We start from the raw sequence: 24,383 nt of genomic DNA on the forward strand, positions 1-24,383 counted from the left end.
TACTTAAGGGATGACCACGACAGTAAAAAACTCTGTAAGAAATGAAGTTTGTTCCTTCAACTGTGCCTTTGTGCTTTGAAAACGTCTGATCATCTTATCTATTTTGGCTTTCTTCTTGCGGATCACTTCTAGGCATTTTGCCAACACTTGTAAGCTTCTTGAGATACCCAGGACTAATTGCTTAGATTTAACTTCTGTCTTATGGACTTCTGCTAGTTGTTAATGCCATGTAATTAACGCTGGTTTTTCAAGTAAAGACTGCTTTAACTTGTGTTTGTATATGTCAACTACTAATCAAGCTTATTAGTAGTTTTTCATTGAGTAAGCAGAGGTTTGAACAAACTGCGTGTGTGCTACACTCATCTGGTCCGTAACTGCGGCAGAACAATAGCAACTCAAGGCGTCTTACATTCACATGACTATGGAATGCTGCAAATAACAGCAAATGCTGTCATGTCACCAAGCATCTGATGTGTGATCACAATGACTATAGGCAAGGCTGACTGTCAGAACTTCAGATCCAGATCGTAAGTCTCCTTTTTCAGGTAGGTTGTAACTTCAGGCACTACATGACAGTCATAAATGGAGGACTATCTATAGAGGAAATATATAGAGGCTGAACATTGGAAGTTTTAAAACAGAGATCTCTGCATTTAATGCATAGTTAAACTATAGATTACTTACCAGAAATTCTAGCAATGCCCATCCACTTGGATAGATTTAATTCTTAATAATATACATAGAGCAAAGATGCAACTATCAAAAGCTACTAGTTTGAATAGCTATTAATCTGTTCTATTATCAGAATTAGTATGTATCTGAATATAAACTAATAGGGAACATGATAAAAAGGTTGCTATTATTCCTTAGGTACTACTTGTCGTTTTCCCATAAACTTCAGATATCTTAAATCAGTGGTTCTCAACCTGGGGGTCGGGACCCCTTTGGGGGCCAGACGACCATTTCACAGGGGTCGCCTAAGACCATGGGGAAAAGACAAATTTTCCATGATGTTAGGAACTAAAGGTTCTATTCTGGAGCCTTGGAACATATTTTTACAATCTGACCAATCAGGCATTTACACTGGGGGTGTCCCTCTGACCTTCCTGCCAATCAGCTTAAAGCTCTGTTGGGAGAATTGGCGTGAGACTTATGGTTGGGGGTCACCACAACATGAGGAATTGTATTAAGGGGTTGCGGCATTAGAAAGGTTGAGAACCACTGTCTTAAATGAATACAGATATCTTAAAAAACTGGAATGATCCAGCACCTAAACATCTTCTTAAGCCATTTTCAACACTGGTTGAAGAAGAACAAAGAAAGTTACCACATGGCACAGGAACACAGCCATTTGCTGTAAAAAATGCACATGGGCACGGCACATCCTTCATAACTGGTCCTCATAAAAATGAAATAATGCCAGCAGGTTTGGCTCAAGAAGAAAGAGTGTTCTGAACTATCTTTCAAAGTCTACCAATTCATGCAAGCTTTTAAAATCACCTTCTATCCAGGAATCTGTCATGATTTATTTTGTTTCTACCACCTTTCCTAGAACTATTCCAAATGAACTACCAGCCTCAGTAATGAACCAGCATGCAGTATCATATAAAACAAGCTCACTAATCAAAACAAAAAACAAACAAGCAAAAAAACTTTAGCTTGTTTGCCAACACCTGTTTAGTTTCCCAAACGATTCTCAAGAGTCACTGCTTAAAAGTCAAGGTTGTGTTGTCCTAGTGTTTCGTTCTCTGGCTGCACAGATTCTGTGTACTTCCATCTACATCTCTTTCTCCCAGTAACTAACTCCAACAATTATTTTAATCACTTAAGGTCAAATTCTTGCCAGCCATTAATGGAATTCATCTGTTCCAGCAGGTTCAGATTTACTGGTTTGTATTCCTAGCCAGAAACTGATGATCCAATTTCTGTTTTATACTAAAATTTCTTCTGACAGCAATATCATTCTTCATCGTGCAGCATGCCAGATCAGAAAACAGGTATTTTGCATAGTTACATGCCATCATAGGGACTCTGGCAGCATTTACAAGGACTCATAAAACTATCAAAATCTGCAACAACTACAGGGTCTCCCTATAAGCACTTTTTATTTCAACATATGGAACAAACCCCAACGTTTATTTAAATCATTTAAGGTCAAATTATTTCCAGCTATAAATAGAATTCATCTACTCTAACGGGCACAGATTTTTATATGTAAAATTGATCAAGCTACATACATATAGTATGCAACTTGCTGCAACTCAGATGGATAGACAGAAATTCAGCTTTTAGGGTGAATTTAAAAATGGCTCAGTTACAACAGGCTGTGGGAGAACATAAGTCTCTGGAGTTTAAATATAATAATGCAGTACATCCAAGGCTATCAGCATATTCATTCATTTACACACATCATCAAACTGTTCTAGGAGATATTACAAAAGTGTCACTGGGCACAAGTCTAAAAAACTGTGAGAAGATATAGACTGCGACAAGGCATTGGGACAAATACTTTTATTACTATTCATACTGCCTACCACAAAAGAGAAATAAGACTGAATATTCTTTGGACTCCAGCAGGCATGCCTGCAGCTAAAGAAAAAAAATTATACAGGGCTTGTATAATCTAGACTAGGATCCATTTATTCTTGTTCCCGATGCAGCAAATCTCACCATGCTGCCTTGGCAGCCCTCAGCTGATTGAAGCCGACTCCAGTGTATCTCAAACCAACTGGCCAGTACAGATATAGCCTGAGGCAGCTTCATGCATGCTGTTGTCCTCTGTCATCCTTCTCTTACTAACTGATAGCTGGAATGCCTCAGGCAACCACAGTTGTTCTTCAGAAGTCTTCCTCTTCTCCGTGCCAAGCCCGGCAGGTTCTGGTCTGCCTTCAACAACCTTTTCATTTTAATATTAAGATCCCTGGTAAGATTGCAGTAATAAAAAAAAATAAAAAATAAGAATAAAATAAAAATAAAAATGAAAATGCAAAACACTCCTCTTTATATTATGTTATAATATAAATTATTAGCCGCCCTGAGTCTGCGGAGAAGCGCGGCATAGAAATCCAACCAAATGAATATGTTATGTTATGTTACGTTACGTTTTGTTTGCTGTGTGGTGTGGTGTGGTGGTCTGTGCTACGCTACGCTACGTTACATTACGTTATATTTGCTAGACCAATTCTTGATTACAGCTCACCTGTCTGGAACCAGCACCGCATATCAGACATAAACAGAATCTAGAGAATCCAAAAATATTTCACAAGAAGAGTCCTCCACTCTTCTGCTCGCAACATAATACCTTCTGCAACCAGAACTGAAATTTTTGCCTTAGATTTCTTAGAACTTCGTGACCTTCAATCTGATCTAAATGTAGTTCATAAAATCATCTACCGCAACGTCCTACCTGTCAATGAATACTTCAGCTTCAACCACAACAATACACGAGCACACAATAGATTCAATACAAACTGCTCCAAACTCAATTGCAGAAAATACAACTTTAGAAACAGAGTGATCAATGCGGTACCTGACTCTGTGATTTCTTCTCCAAATCCCAAAAACTTTAACCTTAGATTGTCTACAGTCGACCTCACCCCATTCCTAAGAGGTCTGTAAAGGGTGTGCATAAACACAATGTGCCTACCATCCCTGTCCCACTGTCCTATTGTCCTAATTTACCTGTACTTTACTAATGTTTATACCAATACCTGCTATTTTGTACGTTTGACAAATATAAATAAATAAATAAATACATACATACATACATACATACATACATACATACATACATACATACATAAATAGGTAACTGCCACCCATCTTGTGAAAGAGAAGATTTTGCAAATGATGGAGCCATTTGCCAATCAGGTAGCAAGTCAGAAAGTATCTGATAACAAATGTTATTAAAGGTGTAAAGAATTTCATGAGCTTTATTAAAAGGCGTAAGCTCACAAAAGCTTGTCTTCTAATAAAATTTGTTAGTCAGAAGAGGGGTTACCAGATTTCTGGGGTTTTAGCTTTTTGCCACCATAAACAAACACAGCCCTCCTTGTGCAAGACCACCAAGAACACATTTCAGACACTGCAGCTCAAAAATCTAGATTTATAATCATACTAGACATGAAGTGTGGTAGAGGCATCCTCAGTTGTGTGCAGAACTACTTCAGCTGGCGGAGAGATTTACGGGAGTTTGCTTCTTCTTTTTAATCAAAATAATGAAATTACAAGGCGGCAATGAACAATTCTATTTGCTTGGCATATGAGGGTTCTTTTTTTATTCTCCCACTCACTTCCCCATATTTTCTGCCAGATCAAATGCTTGCCAAAACCTGCATTGGACTGAAGAAGAATGTGTAACATGGCTTAGTTCTGTAATAAAAAGGTATTAAACTATATGCTAATAAAGGGGAGGGAGGTTGCTAGGCAACTCTGTAAAATGGGGGGGGTAGCTTTTGTTTTCAACTTGGCTGTTGCTACAGGGTTAAACAAACAAAGCCTGTGTTGAAGTTGTAGGATTTCAGTGGGCTTGCCTTCTGGCTTGTCCTAGGCACATGTTCTTCCCTCTCTATCTTCCCGAGTTTTACACCACCCAGTGTCAGGATGGTGATGGGCTCAGGACCCTGGACAGCACCCCATGGATGGGGTAGCTGGGTTAGCATTTAAACGAGATCCGGGTTAATGTCAGCATTCAAATTAAGATCTAACTTTAAATCAGAGTCCAAGGCAAAGACTTCCTCAAAGTTCCAATTTATTCTAAGAACCATCTTGGCACGTCTCTGAGGAAACCCGGATCGGATTTCCCCAGGATTTGTATTTCCAGATTATAGTTCATTCTCCTGTCCCACACCCACAGGTTCGTTACACGGACCACTAATCTGCCACTGAGTCTATACACGCCCATCTTCTTCTAGCGCAGTGCTGACAAAAGACGACCTTGAAACTCTGAAAGGAATTTATTTTGTCTACCTCTAACCCCTCATGCAACTGCCCCTCCAAACTCCCACAGCAAGAAACATTCCTAAAGAACATAATAATAATAATAATAATAATAATAACAACAACATTAATAACAATAACAACAACAACAACAATAATAACAACAACAACAATAATAATAATTTATTAGATTAGTATGCTGCCCCTCTCTGAGGACTTGGGGCGGCTCACAACAATAACAATACAATGAACAGTAATACAAATCCAATATTAATAAAAACTAGAATTAAAACCTATTAATATTAAAAAAAACAATCAATACTACACAGTCATACCACTCTCTAAGGCTACAGTCAGAAAGGGAGGGAGGGAATTATTCCCCCCATGCCTGGCGACATAAATGGGTCTTCAACATATTGCGGAAAGCGAGGAGGGTGGGGGCAATTCGAATCTCTGGGGGGAGTTGATTCCAGAGGGCTGGGGCCTGCTAAAGAGAAGGCTCTTCCCCTAGGTCCCACCAGATGACATTGTTTATTGTGATAGGCCAAGACCTCCAAGCATTCTGGCTTTGGCCTGACAACCTGCTCATTTTCTCCTGACCAGTTTGAAGTGAAAATATTGAAATATTCCAAATGTAACATATGAAAGTGAGATCCCAAGAACATATATTAATTTACATAAACCACCATCCCAGGTTGGTCAACAAACATGAGACTATTTGAATGTCACAGCATAACATACGGGACTGCCTTCTGCCACATGAATCCCAGCAACCGGTTAGGTCCCACAGAGTTGGCCTTCTTCGGGTCCCATCAGCTAGACAATGTCATCTGATGGGGCCCAGGGGAAGAGCCTTCACTGTGGTGGCCCCGGTCCTCTGGAATCAGCTCCCTCCAGACATTCATACTACCCCCACCCTCCTTGCCTTTTTGCAAGAGCCTCAAAACTCATTTATGTCACCAGGCATGGGGCAATTAGACCAAGCCTCCTTCCTCTGTTTATAAGATGTAATGTGTGGTTGTGAATGAATTGGCTGACTGATTTTATTATATATGGGATTTTAGTAGTAATTTTTAATTAATTATATTTGCTGTTGTGTTGTTTTTGTATCCTGTGAACGCCCCGAGTCTTCGGAGAAGGGAGGCATACAAATCTAATAAATAATAATTAAATAATAATGATAACAAACATGAGGCTATTTGAATGTCATATCAGGTACATTAGACTTGGAGACTATTTAAACATTACAAGTTCAATAGAGAAGCCACCAGGAAGGGATTTGGAAGGTGGAAGAGATGACATGAAGCTACACATAAAACAAATCTAAGATTTAAAATTGCAGCATTGATTCCCCTCCAGGGCTGTAAAAATAACCAACAGCCATGTATGGTGTTGAGATGGACAATTAATAATAGCTAAACTCGGCTTTGGCTAAGACTCGGTTAGATGCAATACTGCTAGACCAAAGTACTTGTGGCAGTATCCATGTGGTGAAAAGAATTTTTTTGCATTTAAAATTATTCTTTGGTTCTCTGTACCTTTGGTTCTCTGTACCTCCTAGAAATACACTTGATAGCCTTAAATCACATGGAGATACATGTCCTTTCTTCAGTTGTTTCTAGGGCCAAGTGTGAGTATCTTTTTATTTCACATAAACCAAAGAGACAATTGCTATACTACTACAGGTAGGACCTATCTATTTACACATTCACAGGTGAATAACAAAAGCAAGATGTTTCAAATATAGAGCAATGAATACATGATAGTATTTTTTAATGTGATGGCCAATACTAAGTAATTTTCAATGTAGTGCCATTCAGGAAAAAAATAATAAACCCTGTTCTAATTTATTATTCACTTTGATGAAAGAAACTTTGCTTTCAAACTTTTTTCAAGACGAAAATGTTGATTAAATTATTATGAGTAGTAAAGGTACCAGCCTTTTTTTTTAATTTACATGGTAATTTAGGGATGACAATGAAGGTGAATATCCTGGGGATCTCCCCATACAATCTCCAGTTGTCTGTAGCAATCTCTCATTTCCTGGATTTCAATGAAATCTCAAAGGAAGGCATCATGAGGCATTTTTTTTTCCAAGAGAGCATCTACAACTTGGGAAGCACAGACAACTTGGAAAGTATCCAAGTGATGGAAATGTATTGAACAAAAACAAGATTTATTTTATTTATTTATTTATTAGATTTGTATGCCGCCCCTCTCCGTAGACTCGGGGCGGCTAACAACAGCAAAAAGACAATATGAACAAATCTAATACTAAAAGTAATGTAACCCCCCCCCCCCATTTAAGAAACCAATCATACATACGGACATACAATACATAAATTTTATAAGCCTAGGGGGAAGGGACTATCTCAATTCCCCCATGCCTGACGACAGAGGTGGGTTTTAAGGAGCTTACGAAAGGCAAGGAGGTTGGGGGCAACTCTGATCTCTGGGGGGAGTTGGTTCCAGAGGGTCAGAGCTGCCACAGAGAAGGTTCTTCCCCTGGGTCCCGCCAAACGACATTGTTTAGTCGACGTGACCCAGAGAAGGCCAACTCTGTGGGACCTAACTGGTCGCTGGGATTCATGCAATATCCACCTTTTGCTGTTTCAAAGTACAAAGTAAACTTGAAAGACCACCAAGAGATTACCACAAAAACCCCAAAACCCCGGTACTTAAATTTAACAAAACTTTCTCCATGTGGAAGGGAAAATTCAGCTGGAGTGAGTTTCAAACTACCGTAATTGTGAACTACCTAACTGGTTGTATTATTTTTATCTCTCCATCCCTCTGAAATTCTTTCTACAGGGCAACTAGAAGAAATAAGGGCTTACGGGAGAACTGGAAAACTGGGACTTGGGGGGAAAACCCTATAAATCACACCAGTGTTTCTTAAATTTATGAAGACCATGGAACGTCAAGCAATAGACTTATTCATTACTACTGTAATAGTCCTACAATTCTTCCAAAGGCACTCTTTGGAAATTTTCTTCCAATAAAAAAGAGGAAAGAATGATTCAGGCTGGAAGAAACAATTAAAATCTTTTTCCCCTGTACGTGAAGACAGCAGATATTGAAAGCAGCAAAGATTTCTAGACTATGGTGGAACTCAGACACTCTTTTCAAAGTCCTTGGAGAACTGGGACCAATAAAATAAGTTGGCAAGGAAATGTAGGTGAAAGTGCCAAAAGTATTTTATTTCTTTTCAGTGATATTATGCTCAGTTCTGTCACTGTATCTCTGCTCCTGTTTTGTTTCTACTTCACTCTGCCTCTTTGCAAAGTCATGATTGCTAGATTTTATAGGCAGATCTAGCCAAAAAATCAAATCCCAGTGATCATCAAAGAGACAGATGACATGGAGCACTCGCCCAAACAAGTAGCTTTCAGAGTCACAGTTCTCAGATGGCTCAGCATTAAACTAGGTGAGGTTATGAAAATCTGGCCAAGAATGAGTGAGAGCTTCAGGTTCCATGTTTGAAATGGGCACATCTGGTATCTGGCCAAGGCTAAAGTTTGTTGCAGGTACTGACTATACTAAGATAAATAGGTACCACTTCAGTGGGAAAGAAACAGCACTCTGACATCATACTGGCCATATGACCGTGGAAACATCTGCTGACAGAACTGGTTCAATGGTCCTTGAAACAGATAAACACCACTATATACAGTCAGCGATGACTAGTGGAGTAAAATATATAGGGACTCCTTTACCTTTACTATCCTACTTAATCTGTCAGAGCCTACATCATTTGAAGCACAGAGGTGGGATCTTCCACAACAGAATTGTGAAAATCTCTTAAGATGTTTTAACAAGGTCACCATTCACCAGGATCCCACATTTTACAAGTTTTTTCTTAAGTGACAAATGATGGTTAGATGCTAAAGACATTTCTATTGTAACCAAGAGACAATTCAAAGATACCCTGCTTTGAATTATTCTGAATTTCTTTTCCAATGAACTCTGTGTGTTAAATCAAAGTGCAGTGACTTTCCACTCAAGGTTCTATAGCACTGGCTATGCTGACATGTGAAATCACCTTGTCAAAAATATGCACAGCACTGCTTACACAGAAATGACTTCGTAGTAAAATGGGACGAGGAAGGCTTGTTATTTATGAAAGACCGTTTAATCACAGAATATGCTTTTCAAAATATTTGACTGATTTGGAAAAAGGAACTTGCATGGGAATGTTTTCCTATTTTCATAAAAAATAGTTTGCACTGGGACTTAGGATGTGACAAATTTTTCAACTTTCAATTTCCAAACATTAGGAGTACTCAAAATTTGCGACATGCCTTGCAGGTTGCAAAGACATTTTTATTATTTTAATATAATTTAAATGGGTTTGGTAAGTAACTATATAAATACCATAGCTCTTTAACATTTTGTTTGCTTCATTTACAGTACTCCATAGATACAAATACAGATATGAATAGATATATACTGTAGATATAGATAGTCCAAAAATAACAAATATTACGAGCATGATTAGCTTTGATTATCACAGAGTCAAGTATTTAATTGGATATTAGATCTGGTTGATTCTTAACATTCAGATCCAACAATTAACAGATGCAATTCATCTTAAAAGGAACAGAAGCATATAAAAGAAGGAGCTATTGGCAATGTACATTAAACAGTAATAATTAACAAAGAAATCCAACCAAAGGAATTTAATGCAACCATCTTGATTAAAATCAGTGAATAAAAAACAGCCACTGTCAGGGACTAATATGAAAAATTGGCAGGGCAGAACCAAAAACAGCATTCATTATCCTGTATTCCCCTCTGAAAAAACCTGCTTGTAATTTAGCCCATCTCTAAATTGTTTATTTGTTGACATGTCAGAGCTAACTTAGGATAGTTATCACCTCCCAACTTACCCTTTGTCACACCATCTTTGACATTTTTGGCATCAAAGTTTCAGATGCAAGAAAAACAAGCTAATGGAGAGGGAATGAGGAGTGGTTATTTATTTGCTGGTGATTAATGGAGAAACTGAAGAAATCTGAAGGATCTTGTGGCTGCTCAATATTGCCCAAATGTAATGGAATTTTGTCCTTAAGGAATTTGTTTTTTACTGGGGGTATGTATTAATGCTCACAGAATTTTGCCTTGGAACATACAGATAAAAGTTTAAAAACACAGACAGGAGCATCTGTCAAACATTGGCAAACATTATTCTCTGACTGTAATACTGCTGAAGACTACTACAATATCTTTTTGCTTGAAATGAAGAGTCATTAAATGTACCATTAATTATCACCAAAACCAAGAAAAACAAATTACCCATAAAATAAGGAAGCTCTAATCGGAAAAAAAAACCCCTTTGGCGAAAAAACAAATCTGGCTATGTTGCAAATTTTAAAAGCCGCTACAAAAATCTATGCCACCAATTAAAGACTGAATGTATCAATTATCACATCAATCAAGAAGAAAACCTTCTGCGCACAAATTCCACAAATGCCTTCTACAACTTTGAAAACAACAAACTCAGAGACTCGAGATCCATCTCACCCCTCAAAGGACCAAATAGTAAAGAATATAATGATGAAGCTGTTAAAGTCAACCTCTTTAACACATTCTTGGGCTCCATCTTTGTAAACAACAATGGCTCATGCCCAATTTTTCCTAGTTGCACTCCAAGCAATTGGAACAATCTAATACAAATTGATATTACAGAAGATAAATTGATATTACAGAAGATAATGTAAGAAAAGGATTACGCAACCTAAAACCATCTCTATCAATTGGACTTGACGGTCTATGTGCATATTTCTTTAAAAAGCTCTCCACAAAGAGAGCAGAACCTCTAAGCATACTTTTTGAAAAATCCTTCAGGACTAGCCTCTTACCCAACTTATGGTCACTAGCCACAGTCATCCCTATCTTCAAAAAAGGAAATCCAAGTAAGTTGAAAATTATAGACCAATCTCTTTATGTTGCATCACCTGCAATGTCACAGAATTAATCATAAATCAATCCATCACCTAGAACTAACAACTTACTGTCTAACAATGTTCCCTCTAAGCTGCGTAGCGCGCTGTGGCGCAGGCAAATCCTAAGGACAGCCCAGAGTTTTCCAAGCTGGCGTGGAGCTGGTGCGGTTTCTCCCCAACCGACAGCTGATCCGCCCCTCCCAAGCTGTCGGCGGGGGAGAAAGCACTGGCTTCTCCGGCTCTGCTGTTGCGTGCACCCACCTCCCTTGCAACCTCCCATTCAAAGGCAGAAGATTGGGGAAGGGGCTGATGGAGGCCAGCCCCCTCGCACTAATAAAGGTCGCCCCACGGGTTTTCTTGAGCACCAAGAGATGCCCTTCCGCTTCCCCTCAGTTGCCGCCACACTTACCTGGCAGAAGGCGTTTCTCGCCGGGTCCTTGTCGGCACCCCCCCCAATTTGGATGGGGGCAGCTAGTTGCCACAGGCATCCAAAATGGGGGCGCTACCGGCAGTGACCCCGCGAGAAACGCCTCCCTGGGCAAATGACACGTGGTGGCAGCTGAGGAAAAGCAGGTGACGCTCAAGAAAGCCCACAGCAGGAGGGTTTTTCTTTTTTCTTTCTCCTCCTTGGAGGAGGAAATGACCTCTCCTGGCTCCAGGCTGCAGGATTGGGATGGGGGCTGATCCTATGGGGCGAGCAGTGGCAGCTGAGGAAAAGCAGGCGTGCGTCAGCACTGTGTATCCAGATGCTTGAGAAAGTCCACGGGACAGCCTTGATCGGCGTGAGGGGGCTCGCTCCATCAGCTCCCACCCCAATGCTGCAGCCCGAGAGAAAGAAAAAGGGAAATCAAAGCGAGAGAAAAACAGAAAGGAAGGTGAGAGAAATAATAAAAAATAAGAAATGAGAGTAAAAAGGGAGGAGAAACAAATGAGAGAGAGAAGGGGGGAGGGAGAAGTACATAGAAATGAGAGTGACCTGGAGGGAAAGAAAAAGAGGGAAAAGAGAGAGAGAAGTGGAGAGAAAGAAAGAAAAGGGAAAAAGAGAAGGAAAGAGAAGTGGAGAGGAAGGAAGGAGGGAGGGAGGGAGGGAGGGAGGGAAGGAGAAATGGAGAGAACAAGGAAGGAAGGAGGAAGAATGAAATGAATGGAGGGACAGAGGGGAAAAAAACTTTTTTTGGGGGGGTGTAATTTTTTTAAAAAATTCTCTCATAGAGTGTACCATCTAATTTTCCATGAATAAAATGAAGTATTTTATTAGTAATGAATATCAATCATCAAAAAAGTTGCAAAAGTTTTATTTTCTAATTTTGTCATCCAGTTACATACATTTTCTTTTAATTAAATTCCCTCCTTAATGTTCCTTCAAAAAGTACAACAATTTTATTTCTAACTTATTAACCATTATGCCAAAGTGCTTCCTTCTTTCTTTGTATATTTTTCTGTAAACCAAGAAAACCTTGTATAGCCAATCAGATGTTAACAAAAGAAAATTAAAAACAAAACATAAACATATACGAATTTCAGACTTCTTCCCCCCTCTAAATAGTACCTAATCCCAAATTTAAAAATTATTTCAGCACATCTAACATTTAGCCACAATTAATACTTACCTACATTTCTTACTTAATTATTAATCTTAAATTTCAGTCAATTTGAGAAAAGAAAAAAGGAAAAATTCTAAATACAGTATTCTCTATTTTCAATCAATTAAAAATCAATAATACCATTAATCTCCCCAACAATTCTAAATTCAATTCCATTTATGCATTAATCCAAATCAGTATAACCTACTACATATTTTATTATAATCAATACTTCTAAAGGTGGTTAAGTGAGGCAGAACTCACTTAATAACCGTCTTACTCAGGAGATAGAAACGTAGGACCAACACTATTCATTCTTTACATAAACAACCTTAGTGATCATATTATAAGCAACTGCATTCTGACTATTCAAGACGACCGAAAATACTACCCTTCAAAAAGACCTAGATCATGTATCACAATGGTCTGATAACTGGCAACTTCAAATCTCAACCAATAAATGCTCTATCTTACACACTGGCAAAAAGAATCAGAACACAAAATACAAACTTGGAGGACACAATCTTGTAGATGACCCTCACTCTGTTAAGGACTTTAGAGTACTCATATCTAATGACCTAACTGCCAGAGCCCATTGTAACAACATTGCCAAAAGGCACTAAGTGTTGTTAACCTAATCTTCTGTAACTTCTTCTCTGGCAATATTAAACTGCTAACCAGAACATACAAAACATTTGCCAGACCCATCCTAGAATACAGCTCACTCATCTGGAACCCGCACTGCATATCAGACATTTATACAATTGAAAGAGTCCAGAAGTATTTAACAAGAAGAGTCATCAACTCCTCTGCTCGCAACACAATACCTTATTCCACCGGACTTGAAATTTTGGGCTTAGAAAACCTAGAGCTATGTCACCTTTGATCTGATCTAAATGTAGTTCATAAAATCATCTACCACAATGCCCTACTGGCCAATGAATACTTCAACTTCAACCACAACAACAACACACACACAAAACTGATTCAAATGCAATGTAAACCACTCAAAACTTGACTGTAGAAAATACTACTTCAGCAACAGAGTGATCAATGCCTGGAATGAGCTATCTGACTCTGTGGTTTCTTCCCCCAACCCTCAAAACTTTAACCTTAGACTGTCTACAGTCGACCTCGCCCCCTTCCTAAGAGGTCTGTAAGGGGCGTGCATAAGCATGCATCATGCCTACCGTCACTATCCTATTGTCCAAATTTACCTATGCCTACTTGCTTTTGTGTTTATACCATACCTATTAGCTTGTACATGTTTCAACAAATAAATAAACAACCCCCCCCCCCCCGAAAATGAAACAAAATAAAATAAAATAAATCTGGCCAAGACCTAATGCAAATTATCAGGATATCCCATCTAATCTGCAGGGCAACAAGCCGTATCACTCATCTTCCAATAGCTACACGCCAAGCCTAATCCCTTTCTCCATTTTCAGCAAGAACCTTATTTGCAGAAACAGAGCATGTGGGATCACCATAATAGAGCTCTCTCCATGCAAACATTTCATGTGAAATATGTGTGGATGTGTCTATACTCAAAATGGAAACAACATTTCCGAGACAGAAGTCAGGTCCACACAAAGGAAGCAGAATAATGTCCTTATTCTTCACTGTAGCATTAGATAATATGCAGGTCTGTTCTAAATTGTGAGAGGTAATGTAGAGATTGCAAAGGTATTCCTTATAGAAATGATAACTGTGGGGGAAATGTAGTAGAGAACATAGCTTTCTATACTGCATTTTCAGTAGTCAAAGTGGCTCCATGGTTAGCCACACCCATCATACAAAGCCACTGTGTAAAAATAATATATTATAATGCAATATTGGCAGTTCGTTTAACTGGCATACTCGTATGCAAAAATCAGGCCACTATGCCAATTACAAGATCTAAAACCATTATAAGATCAACTTTCTAGTCATATTAAAGATTCCACTGAACATTTTAATTTGACACCTAACAATAATTTCCTACCTTAAAGCAGTTTTTAAAAACAGGATACATTTTACTACTTTCAGCTATGGTTTCTAATTATATTGCCTTAGCAATTTAAATGCAAGCAGGGCAACCATATTATAACTCCATGCAAACACAGCCAAAACTACATGGATATGAATTCAGGTCTGAAAAGAGAAAAGTATGATAGATTAATACTCAAGACCTATACTAGGAATAAGTACCCTCATCTTCCTAACTGCTTCCTTGAATGAATCCATGGAGCAGACAGACAAGGGAAAGAAAAATTCTCAGGGCTTGGTTCTTTTCTTGCAGACATTTCATTACCCAAATTAGGTAACAATATGACGCTGGTGGTGTTATCTAGTTTGGTAATGAAATGTCTGCAAGAAAACAACTTCAGAGAGCACCAAGCACCCCTCATTTAAACCCTGAGCTACAAGTAGAGTGGTACCTCTACTTACGAACTTAATTTGTTCCGTGACCAGGTTCGTAAGTAGAAAAGTTTGTAAGTAAAAGCAATTTTTCCCATAGGAATCAATGTAAAACCAAATAATGCATGCAAATCCATTAGGAAAATCCAAACTTTAAGGCTTTAAAAAAAAGTGGTGGGCGGACAAAGTGAATGCTAACGGAGTGGAGACAGACAGCAAGGAGAAGTGAGGAATGGAGATCCTAAGAAAGGCTAACGCCACCCCAAATCGCTTTCAAAATTATCCCTCCAGATGCTTCCTACACCGCCCCAAATCCTTCCCAAAATCACCCCCCCAGATGATTCCTATGCCACCCCAAATCGCCTCCAAAATCACCCCTCCAAAAGCTTCCTATGCCATTCCAAATCGCTCCCAAAATCATCCCTCCAGATGCTTCCTACTCCACCCCAAATCGCCTACAAATCACTCCTCCAGATGCTACCAATGCCACCCCAAATCGATCCCAAAATCACCCCTCCAGATACTTCCTATGCCACTCCAAATCAACTCAAAACTCACCCCTCCAAAAGCTTCCTACGCCACCCCAAATCGCTCCAAAAATCACCCCTCCAGATGCTTCCTATGCCACCCGAAATCGCTTCCAAAATCACCCCTCCAGATGCTTCCTATGCCACCCCAAATCGCTCCAAAAATCACCCTTCCAAAAGCTACCTACACCGCCCCAAATCGCTCCCTAAATCTCCCCTCCAGATGATTCCTATGCCACCCCAAATCGCCTCCAAAATCACCCCTCCAAAAGCTTCCTATGCCACTCCAAATCACTCCCCAAATCACCCCTCCAAAAGCTTCCTACGCCACCCCAAATCGCTCCCCAAATCACCCCTCCAAAAGCTTCCTATGCCACCCGAAATCGCTTCCAAAATCTTCCAAAATCACCTCTCTTTTCAAAATGCCTCGTTTCTCATTGCTGCCTTTCTTCACTCCATTAGCCTTAGCCTTCATTAGGACCTCGATTTGGGGTGGCATAGTAAGTATTTCCTTCGTTTCTCCTTGCTGCCTTTCTTCAATCCATTTGCCTTCGTTAGGACCTCGATTTGGGGCGGCGTAGGAAGCTTTTGGAGTGGTGATTTTGGAGGCGATTTGGGGTGGTGTAGGAAGTGTCTGGAGGGGTGATTTTGGGAGCGATTTGGGGCGGTGTAGGAAGAGCCTGGAAGGGTGATTTTTGGGAGCTATTTTGGGAGGAACCGTTTGAAAGTGATTTTTGAGGTGATTTGGGATGGCATAGGAAGTGTCTGGAAAGGTGATTTTGGGAGCGATTTGGGGTGGCACAGGAAGCATGTGGAGGTGATTTTGGAGGCGATTTGTGATGGCATAGGAAGCGTCTAGGGGGTGATTTTGGCAGTGAGATGGGATGGCTGTGGGGAGCGGAGGAAGCGGAGCCGCCCCGAGTCTTCGGAGAGGGGCGGCATACAAATCCAAGTAATAAATAAATATAGGGAAAAGTGGCAGGGATATGGGACGGCTGCGGAGAGCTCCTCCGACGCGCACCGTTTTGGCCGCTGTTCGCAGCAGCAACCGAGATACAAGGGAGGAATCATAAGTAGAAAATGATTCGTGAGTAGAGGCAAAACAATCTTGAACACATAGTTCGTATCTCAAAATGTTTGTAGGTAGAGGCGTTCGTAAGTAGAGGTACCACTGTATTCTCCTTTGCAGTTGCAGAAGCATAGCCCCCAAACCTGATATTAGACCTAAGTAACCTCCACAGATTCCTTCAGTGTTCTTTTCATCACCAACTCCCATATGAAGACTCCTTGGACAGCAGTAGTCTCTTCCTCTCCACAGTTTCTCCTTGGCACAGGAAAAAGGCAATCCATCTCTGCAATTCAATCATTTATGAAACATCTTTTGTCTCTGTTTTTCACAATAAACCTTGGCAGTACTTTTCATAGAGTGGCCTCTGTAGAGAAATTAGCTAAAAGGTAGTCATTCTGTTTTCCTTTAAGAAGCTGATCTTGCTTTTCAATCCTGCCTTTGCCTCACCTTCCCTGCATGCTCTCTATTTTTATTGTTGTTGCCATCTATGTTGCGAGACTATTATTCCTCAGAGACATTCTCCAGTTTTCAGATTTCACCAGAAGGTCTTTAATAGTTACCTTATGTGTGACCACAGTCTCAGTTTTTCTTTTAAATAGATTTGTTTAACATCAGTGATTAGCTTATGCATATCATTGAGTTGGTTTTATAGATGTAGAGTATCAGAGTAGTAGATGCTTGGAACAAACGTCCCTACACCTCTGGTGTAGGGCATGTCATGTCCTTTTACAGCATCTCATTTTAGGGCAGCTTTAGGGCAGCTCGTTCACCTTTGGTCCTCACCTATCACTCAGCTCTCACTTGTGGTTCCTAGTAGCTGTAGCATGCACAGCGGCCACACCACAGGCAACAGCTTTGACAGGCTGGCCAAACCAGATTGAGAGTAGCCATTGGGTCATTGACCTTTGGTGAGGTAGGGATCAGTCTCTCCCGTGCATGTGAAGACAGATTCCGGCGTTCTGAGCGGATGAAACCTATTAGAATAGGACAATGAACATGAAGGCGGTCTCTGCAAGCAATGTGGTATGCTAAGAGCACGGCAAGACACAAAAGACACCCTGGTCAACCACTGCGCCTGGCCCATCTCCAACTATCTTGACTCTTGCCATATTATTGGAGCAAGATGGAATGTGGGAAGAGAGAGTGAGGATGATTATGCGTTCCTCTCCCTCACTTTAATCCAATTCACGCACAAGTCTTGACATCCCACCTCCAATTTCTGTAGTGTGGGCAAGCAACAAAGCAGTTGGTGTGTATACACTGGGAGCTGTTTCTGCAGACCTGCACACAGGTGACTCAGCAACAGCTGAATTCGGCATCTACGTGAGTGACTGAGCAGCCCTCTCTAGGACCACACATTGCTCACCTCCATAGTAAGACGAAGGGGCTAGAAAAGGTGCCCTAAACATTGTTGCTTTATAGAACTGTTGCTGTGGTTGAAGAGGATCCCATTTCATGTGGTCGAGTAATAAAATCTCAAAGAAACATAAGGTGACACCGCTCATCATTGGCATATGAAACGTACGTACACTTCAAGACAACCCCTTAGCAAATCGACCAGAAAGAAGAACAGCCCTGGTCTCCAGAGAGCTCACAAGATTTAACATCGATATTGCAAGCCTATGTGAAACTCATCTAGCCAACGTTTCTGTTTCACAGAAACAGGAGGTACTTATAAATTCTTCTGGTGTAGACTCAGCAATATTGAATGCCATGAATCTGGATTTGGCTTTGCAGTTAAAAATCATCTTGTCTCCAAACTTGCCAGTCTTCCCAAGGGAGTGAATGACCAACTCATGACACTGCATCTCGCACTGCCGAGGGGAAAGAAAGCCACACTGATCAGTGCCTATGCACCCACAATGATGAATCTGGATGAAGGAAAGGACAAGTTTTATGAATTTCTTGATGCCCTATTTTCATCTGTGAAGCACACCGACAAACTGATTCTACTCGGCAATTTTAATGTGGGGGCAGGATCCGATCACTCTGCCTGAGATGGCGTCATTGGAAAAAATGGAATTGGCAAATGTAACAGCCATGGCCTATTACTACTGAAGACACTTGTGGCTCACGATCTGATCAACACCAATACCATCTCTCGCTCGCCCATTCACAAAAAGACATCCTGAATTCATCCACACCCAAGCACTGGCATTGTATTGATTATTGATCATTGGAGAAAAGACAGACAGGACATAAGGGTGATCAAGGCCATGCCGAGCACTGGACTGACCATAGACTCATCATCTCTAAATTAAGCTTTCACATCAAGCCAAAGAGATGTCCACAGGGAAACAAAGCTGCGATGAAACTGATCAATGCCAGTAAACTGAGGAACCCCAACACAGCAGCTTCACTAGCAGAAGATCTTGACAACAAACTCTCAGAGCTGCAATTAGAGGGAAATATTAAGAAGGACTGGGAACACTTTTGGGACATTGTGCACTCCTGTGCACTAAGGGTTCTAGGACCCTCACACAGGAAACAGCAGGACTGGTTTGACGAAAATGATTAAAAAAATCAAGGCCCTATTTGTTGAAAAGCACTACCTTCACCATGCCTATCAGAACAACCCGTCATCAACAGCTAAGAAAAATACCACTTGCAGGATCGTACAGAGCAAGCTTCACAAGATGCAAGACTTCTGGTTGAGTACCAAATGAAATTCAGAAGTGTGCCTATAGAAACAATGTTAAACGATTCTATGAAGCGCTCAGATCCGTGTATGGACCTCAGCCCTCAGGGAGCTCCCCTCTACTGGCCACAGCCGGTGCAACTCTCATCACTGAGAAGACCCTGATTCTACAGCACTGAGGCAAGCACTTCCAATCTGTATTGAACCGCCCATCTTCCATCAACAATGAGGTGATTGACAGAATGCCCCAGGTGGATATCAACCATAGCTTGGACTCCGCACCATCAAAGAAAAGGAAGCAATACAAAGACACATTGAAAGCCTCCTTCAAGTTCCTTGATATTGACACCACCTTCTGGGAAACCCTGGCACAAGATCAACCAACATGGCACATGCTGATCCACCAAGGCTGTCAGACATCTGAGGCCCGAAGAACATTTATAGCAGAAGAGAAGTGAGCATTCTGCAAAGCCAGAGCTGCAAATGCTGCGTCAATGGTGTCCACACATCTGCCCAACATGTGGCAGACATCTCATGCCCATATAGACCTTAGCAGCCCCGTGCGGACACAGGCCACAACTCATTAGATAACAAGGTTCTTTTTGAACATGATGGACAAACTTATCATCATCATTCAGAAAGTTTGACTATATTATTATTATTTACTGTTATGTCTTACTGTGGAGGCTTGCTATGTTATTGTATAAGCCACCATGAGCCTGATTGGAGTGGGCAGCATACTAATTTAATAGATAAATAATTAAAATATTATCAGCAAATAATAAATGGGAAAGAAACTAGAATTGGCTTTTTTTTTGCATGGACCCATCTTTTTTTCTTATCTTATACTGACATGCAACACTCCTGTAAAGCTGAAGTATTCACATTCATCAGACAGAGAAATTACACTTTCCTAACTCTTGTCCAGATGGAATTTCTTTTGAATTCAAATCTGAATTTCAAAACCCAAACACATATAAAATAAAGAAACAGTCTCAGCCACAACATGCTGTAATCTCTACAAGGATGCCATTAAGAGGTCATTCTTTTACCTAAAGTGATGTTTCCAGAGTTTTCCCATCACACTAAGGCAGAATGAGGCTGCTTTGCTCCTACACTCAATATCAAACCCTTTGCAAGTTACATGGATGAGTCGATGTTATCAGACAAGTAAAATGTGAAAACGTAGGACCAATTTAATTTTTACTATATGTGCTATTTGGATTCATAAAAAAAGAAAGGAATCATCACAATTTTATGATGGTTCCACATTTGCCTCCCAGATATTATTATATAATCTGTTTATTCCATCCCATTTATATGAATCAAAGTATCCAGGTTCCATACAGATTTTTTTAAAACAACAACAACAAATTTTAGCCTTTTTAAAAGACAGCATATGACAGCATATGACACTAAGCAAAGCCTTTTATCAGAAGCACAATCAAGGATCTGGTGCCGATCAGAGCGCACTATTTTTTAAAATGTTGCTGGAAACAGCCCCAATGTTGTTAGCGAGGAAAGATTGCCTTACAGTGAATGAGAAGGCTCCCACAGGGTCAACCTGGATCAAGGACTTAATGAAAATATGTCACTATGGAGGACAGCAAACTATCTATGACATGATAAAAATTACCAAAAAGTTGAAGCAATCTGGAAGATCTTTTCCAAACTTCCTTGGGAATGACATATTGTCCATATATTTGGTCTAAGCCAGATGCACAGACATAAATAAAAAAAGTCAAGATGCAGCAAGAGATACAACCTGGCAACTATAACAATCTCACTCATCATACTTTAACATCAAAGCAATTAAGTGAATAGACAAAATGCATGAACATTAAATTGACCAAAAAAGAAGTCAAAATATGCAAGTTAAAACTTGTTAATTCTAAAACCTAATCAGGATTTGTTTTTTTTTGAGGAGGAGAACCACATCCGGAAATCTGCCCAATAAACTATTATTTGTGATGAATATATCAAATTCCAATGAAAGGCCATTTAATTTTCATCATTTAAAACTTTCCATTCATTTCTCAGAGACCACGACAGATTTTTATAGAGAAAGAATAAGCCAATAAGGGGTACAGTACAACTTTTAGAGAGAGAGTGAGGGGACAGCAACTTTGTGGAATTTCAGTTTAGAGGGAGGGAGGGAGGATAGATTCATGGAACACTTCAATGGAATCAATTATAAATACTGTACATTAAAAAAACTAAAGCTCATAGAGCTACACAATATAAAGGTGACTCGACAAAAAAAATCACACATAACCCTTCCCTGGTACAAGCTGATGCAGGAGATGAGTCTGTAGCCTAATGGCTAAAACCTCTGTCTTACAAGGCAGTCCCCAAGTTCAAATCCCAGTAAAAGGGTGTGGCTACCTGATGGAAGGCAAATAAGCCCGATATAGATCTATAGCAGTCTCCTTTCCTTTTCATTATCAGCATACACACACACACACACACACACACACACACACACACATATATATATATATATATATATATATATATATATATATATATATATATATATATATGTTTTTCTTAAGTCGGATCACCCTGGTATATTTAAGGAACGTCACAGCTCCTTTTTGCCTCTAGGCCCAACCCAGGACCACTACAAGGCAGTTAATATATTTATAGCCGACAACTATATTCTGTATGTGTTAAAATGTTTTCAGCTGGAATTTTTTTTAAAATTAAGGGAGACTAGGATGGTCCCATTTCGGCCTTATTAGGCCTCATCAGCTAGCCACACCCCTTTCTTTTACTGGGATTCGATCTGGTGAACTCTGCATTGTAAAGCAGAGAACTAGCAGTTAGAGCTATTCGATCTGAATCCTTCCAGCTCTGTACCAGGGAGGGGCTATATGTTTTTCTTAAGTCGGATCACCCTGGTATATTTAAGGAACGTCACAGCTCCTTTTTGCCTCTAGGCCCAACCCAGGACCACTACAAGGCAGTTAATATATTTATAGCCGACAACTATATTCTGTATGTGTTAAAATGTTTTCAGCTGGAATTTTTTTTAAAATTAAGGGAGACTAGGATGGTCCCATTTCGGCCTTATTAGGCCTCATCAGCTAGCCACACCCCTTTCTTTTACTGGGATTCGATCTGGTGAACTCTGCATTGTAAAGCAGAGAACTAGCAGTTAGAGCTATTCGATCTGAATCCTTCCAGCTCTGTACCAGGGAGGGGCTATATGTTTTTCTTAAGTCGGATCACCCTGGTATATTTAAGGAACGTCACAGCTCCTTTTTGCCTCTAGGCCCAACCCAGGACCACTACAAGGCAGTTAATATATTTATAGCCGACAACTATATTCTGTATGTGTTAAAATGTTTTCAGCTGGAATTTTTTTTAAAATTAAGGGAGACTAGGATGGTCCCATTTCGGCCTTATTAGGCCTCATCAGCTAGCCACACCCCTTTCTTTTACTGGGATTCGATCTGGTGAACTCTGCATTGTAAAGCAGAGAACTAGCAGTTAGAGCTATTCGATCTGAATCCTTCCAGCTCTGTACCAGGGAGGGGCTATATGTTTTTCTTAAGTCGGATCACCCTGGTATATTTAAGGAACGTCACAGCTCCTTTTTGCCTCTAGGCCCAACCCAGGACCACTACAAGGCAGTTAATATATTTATAGCCGACAACTATATTCTGTATGTGTTAAAATGTTTTCAGCTGGAATTTTTTTTAAAATTAAGGGAGACTAGGATGGTCCCATTTCGGCCTTATTAGGCCTCATCAGCTAGCCACACCCCTTTCTTTTACTGGGATTCGATCTGGTGAACTCTGCATTGTAAAGCAGAGAACTAGCAGTTAGAGCTATTCGATCTGAATCCTTCCAGCTCTGTACCAGGGAGGGGCTATATGTTTTTCTTAAGTCGGATCACCCTGGTATATTTAAGGAACGTCACAGCTCCTTTTTGCCTCTAGGCCCAACCCAGGACCACTACAAGGCAGTTAATATATTTATAGCCGACAACTATATTCTGTATGTGTTAAAATGTTTTCAGCTGGAATTTTTTTTAAAATTAAGGGAGACTAGGATGGTCCCATTTCGGCCTTATTAGGCCTCATCAGCTAGCCACACCCCTTTCTTTTACTGGGATTCGATCTGGTGAACTCTGCATTGTAAAGCAGAGAACTAGCAGTTAGAGCTATTCGATCTGAATCCTTCCAGCTCTGTACCAGGGAGGGGCTATATGTTTTTCTTAAGTCGGATCACCCTGGTATATTTAAGGAACGTCACAGCTCCTTTTTGCCTCTAGGCCCAACCCAGGACCACTACAAGGCAGTTAATATATTTATAGCCGACAACTATATTCTGTATGTGTTAAAATGTTTTCAGCTGGAATTTTTTTTAAAATTAAGGGAGACTAGGATGGTCCCATTTCGGCCTTATTAGGCCTCATCAGCTAGCCACACCCCTTTCTTTTACTGGGATTCGATCTGGTGAACTCTGCATTGTAAAGCAGAGAACTAGCAGTTAGAGCTATTCGATCTGAATCCTTCCAGCTCTGTACCAGGGAGGGGCTATATGTTTTTCTTAAGTCGGATCACCCTGGTATATTTAAGGAACGTCACAGCTCCTTTTTGCCTCTAGGCCCAACCCAGGACCACTACAAGGCAGTTAATATATTTATAGCCGACAACTATATTCTGTATGTGTTAAAATGTTTTCAGCTGGAATTTTTTTTAAAATTAAGGGAGACTAGGATGGTCCCATTTCGGCCTTATTAGGCCTCATCAGCTAGCCACACCCCTTTCTTTTACTGGGATTCGATCTGGTGAACTCTGCATTGTAAAGCAGAGAACTAGCAGTTAGAGCTATTCGATCTGAATCCTTCCAGCTCTGTACCAGGGAGGGGCTATATGTTTTTCTTAAGTCGGATCACCCTGGTATATTTAAGGAACGTCACAGCTCCTTTTTGCCTCTAGGCCCAACCCAGGACCACTACAAGGCAGTTAATATATTTATAGCCGACAACTATATTCTGTATGTGTTAAAATGTTTTCAGCTGGAATTTTTTTTAAAATTAAGGGAGACTAGGATGGTCCCATTTCGGCCTTATTAGGCCTCATCAGCTAGCCACACCCCTTTCTTTTACTGGGATTCGATCTGGTGAACTCTGCATTGTAAAGCAGAGAACTAGCAGTTAGAGCTATTCGATCTGAATCCTTCCAGCTCTGTACCAGGGAGGGGCTATATGTTTTTCTTAAGTCGGATCACCCTGGTATATTTAAGGAACGTCACAGCTCCTTTTTGCCT

The 24,383-nt window shown here is 40.2% G+C and overlaps 1 protein-coding gene across 5 annotated transcripts in view; it reads right to left on the minus strand.

Moving 5' to 3' along the window:
* Positions 1–24,383, minus strand: part of DPYD (dihydropyrimidine dehydrogenase) — a 735,717-nt gene that overhangs the window by 695,534 nt on the left and 15,800 nt on the right. For 3 of the 5 annotated variants that reach the window (XM_070746535.1, XM_070746540.1, XM_070746539.1), the window contains exons 1-2: positions 14,451–14,586; positions 2,671–2,920 (exon numbers count right to left, since the gene is read on the minus strand). The exons of 1 other annotated variant lie outside the window; for it this stretch is intronic. In XM_070746535.1, coding sequence (XP_070602636.1) covers positions 2,671–2,763 — 93 coding nt within the window. In that variant the 5' untranslated portion in view covers positions 2,764–2,920; positions 14,451–14,586. Of the gene's footprint in view, positions 1–2,670; positions 2,921–14,450; positions 14,587–24,383 lie in introns of those variants that run through there. One more of the 5 variants, XM_070746536.1, reaches the window with a different exon arrangement.

Source organism: Erythrolamprus reginae, chromosome 3 (assembly GCF_031021105.1).
Source record: "Erythrolamprus reginae isolate rEryReg1 chromosome 3, rEryReg1.hap1, whole genome shotgun sequence".
NCBI lineage: Eukaryota > Metazoa > Chordata > Lepidosauria > Squamata > Dipsadidae > Erythrolamprus > Erythrolamprus reginae.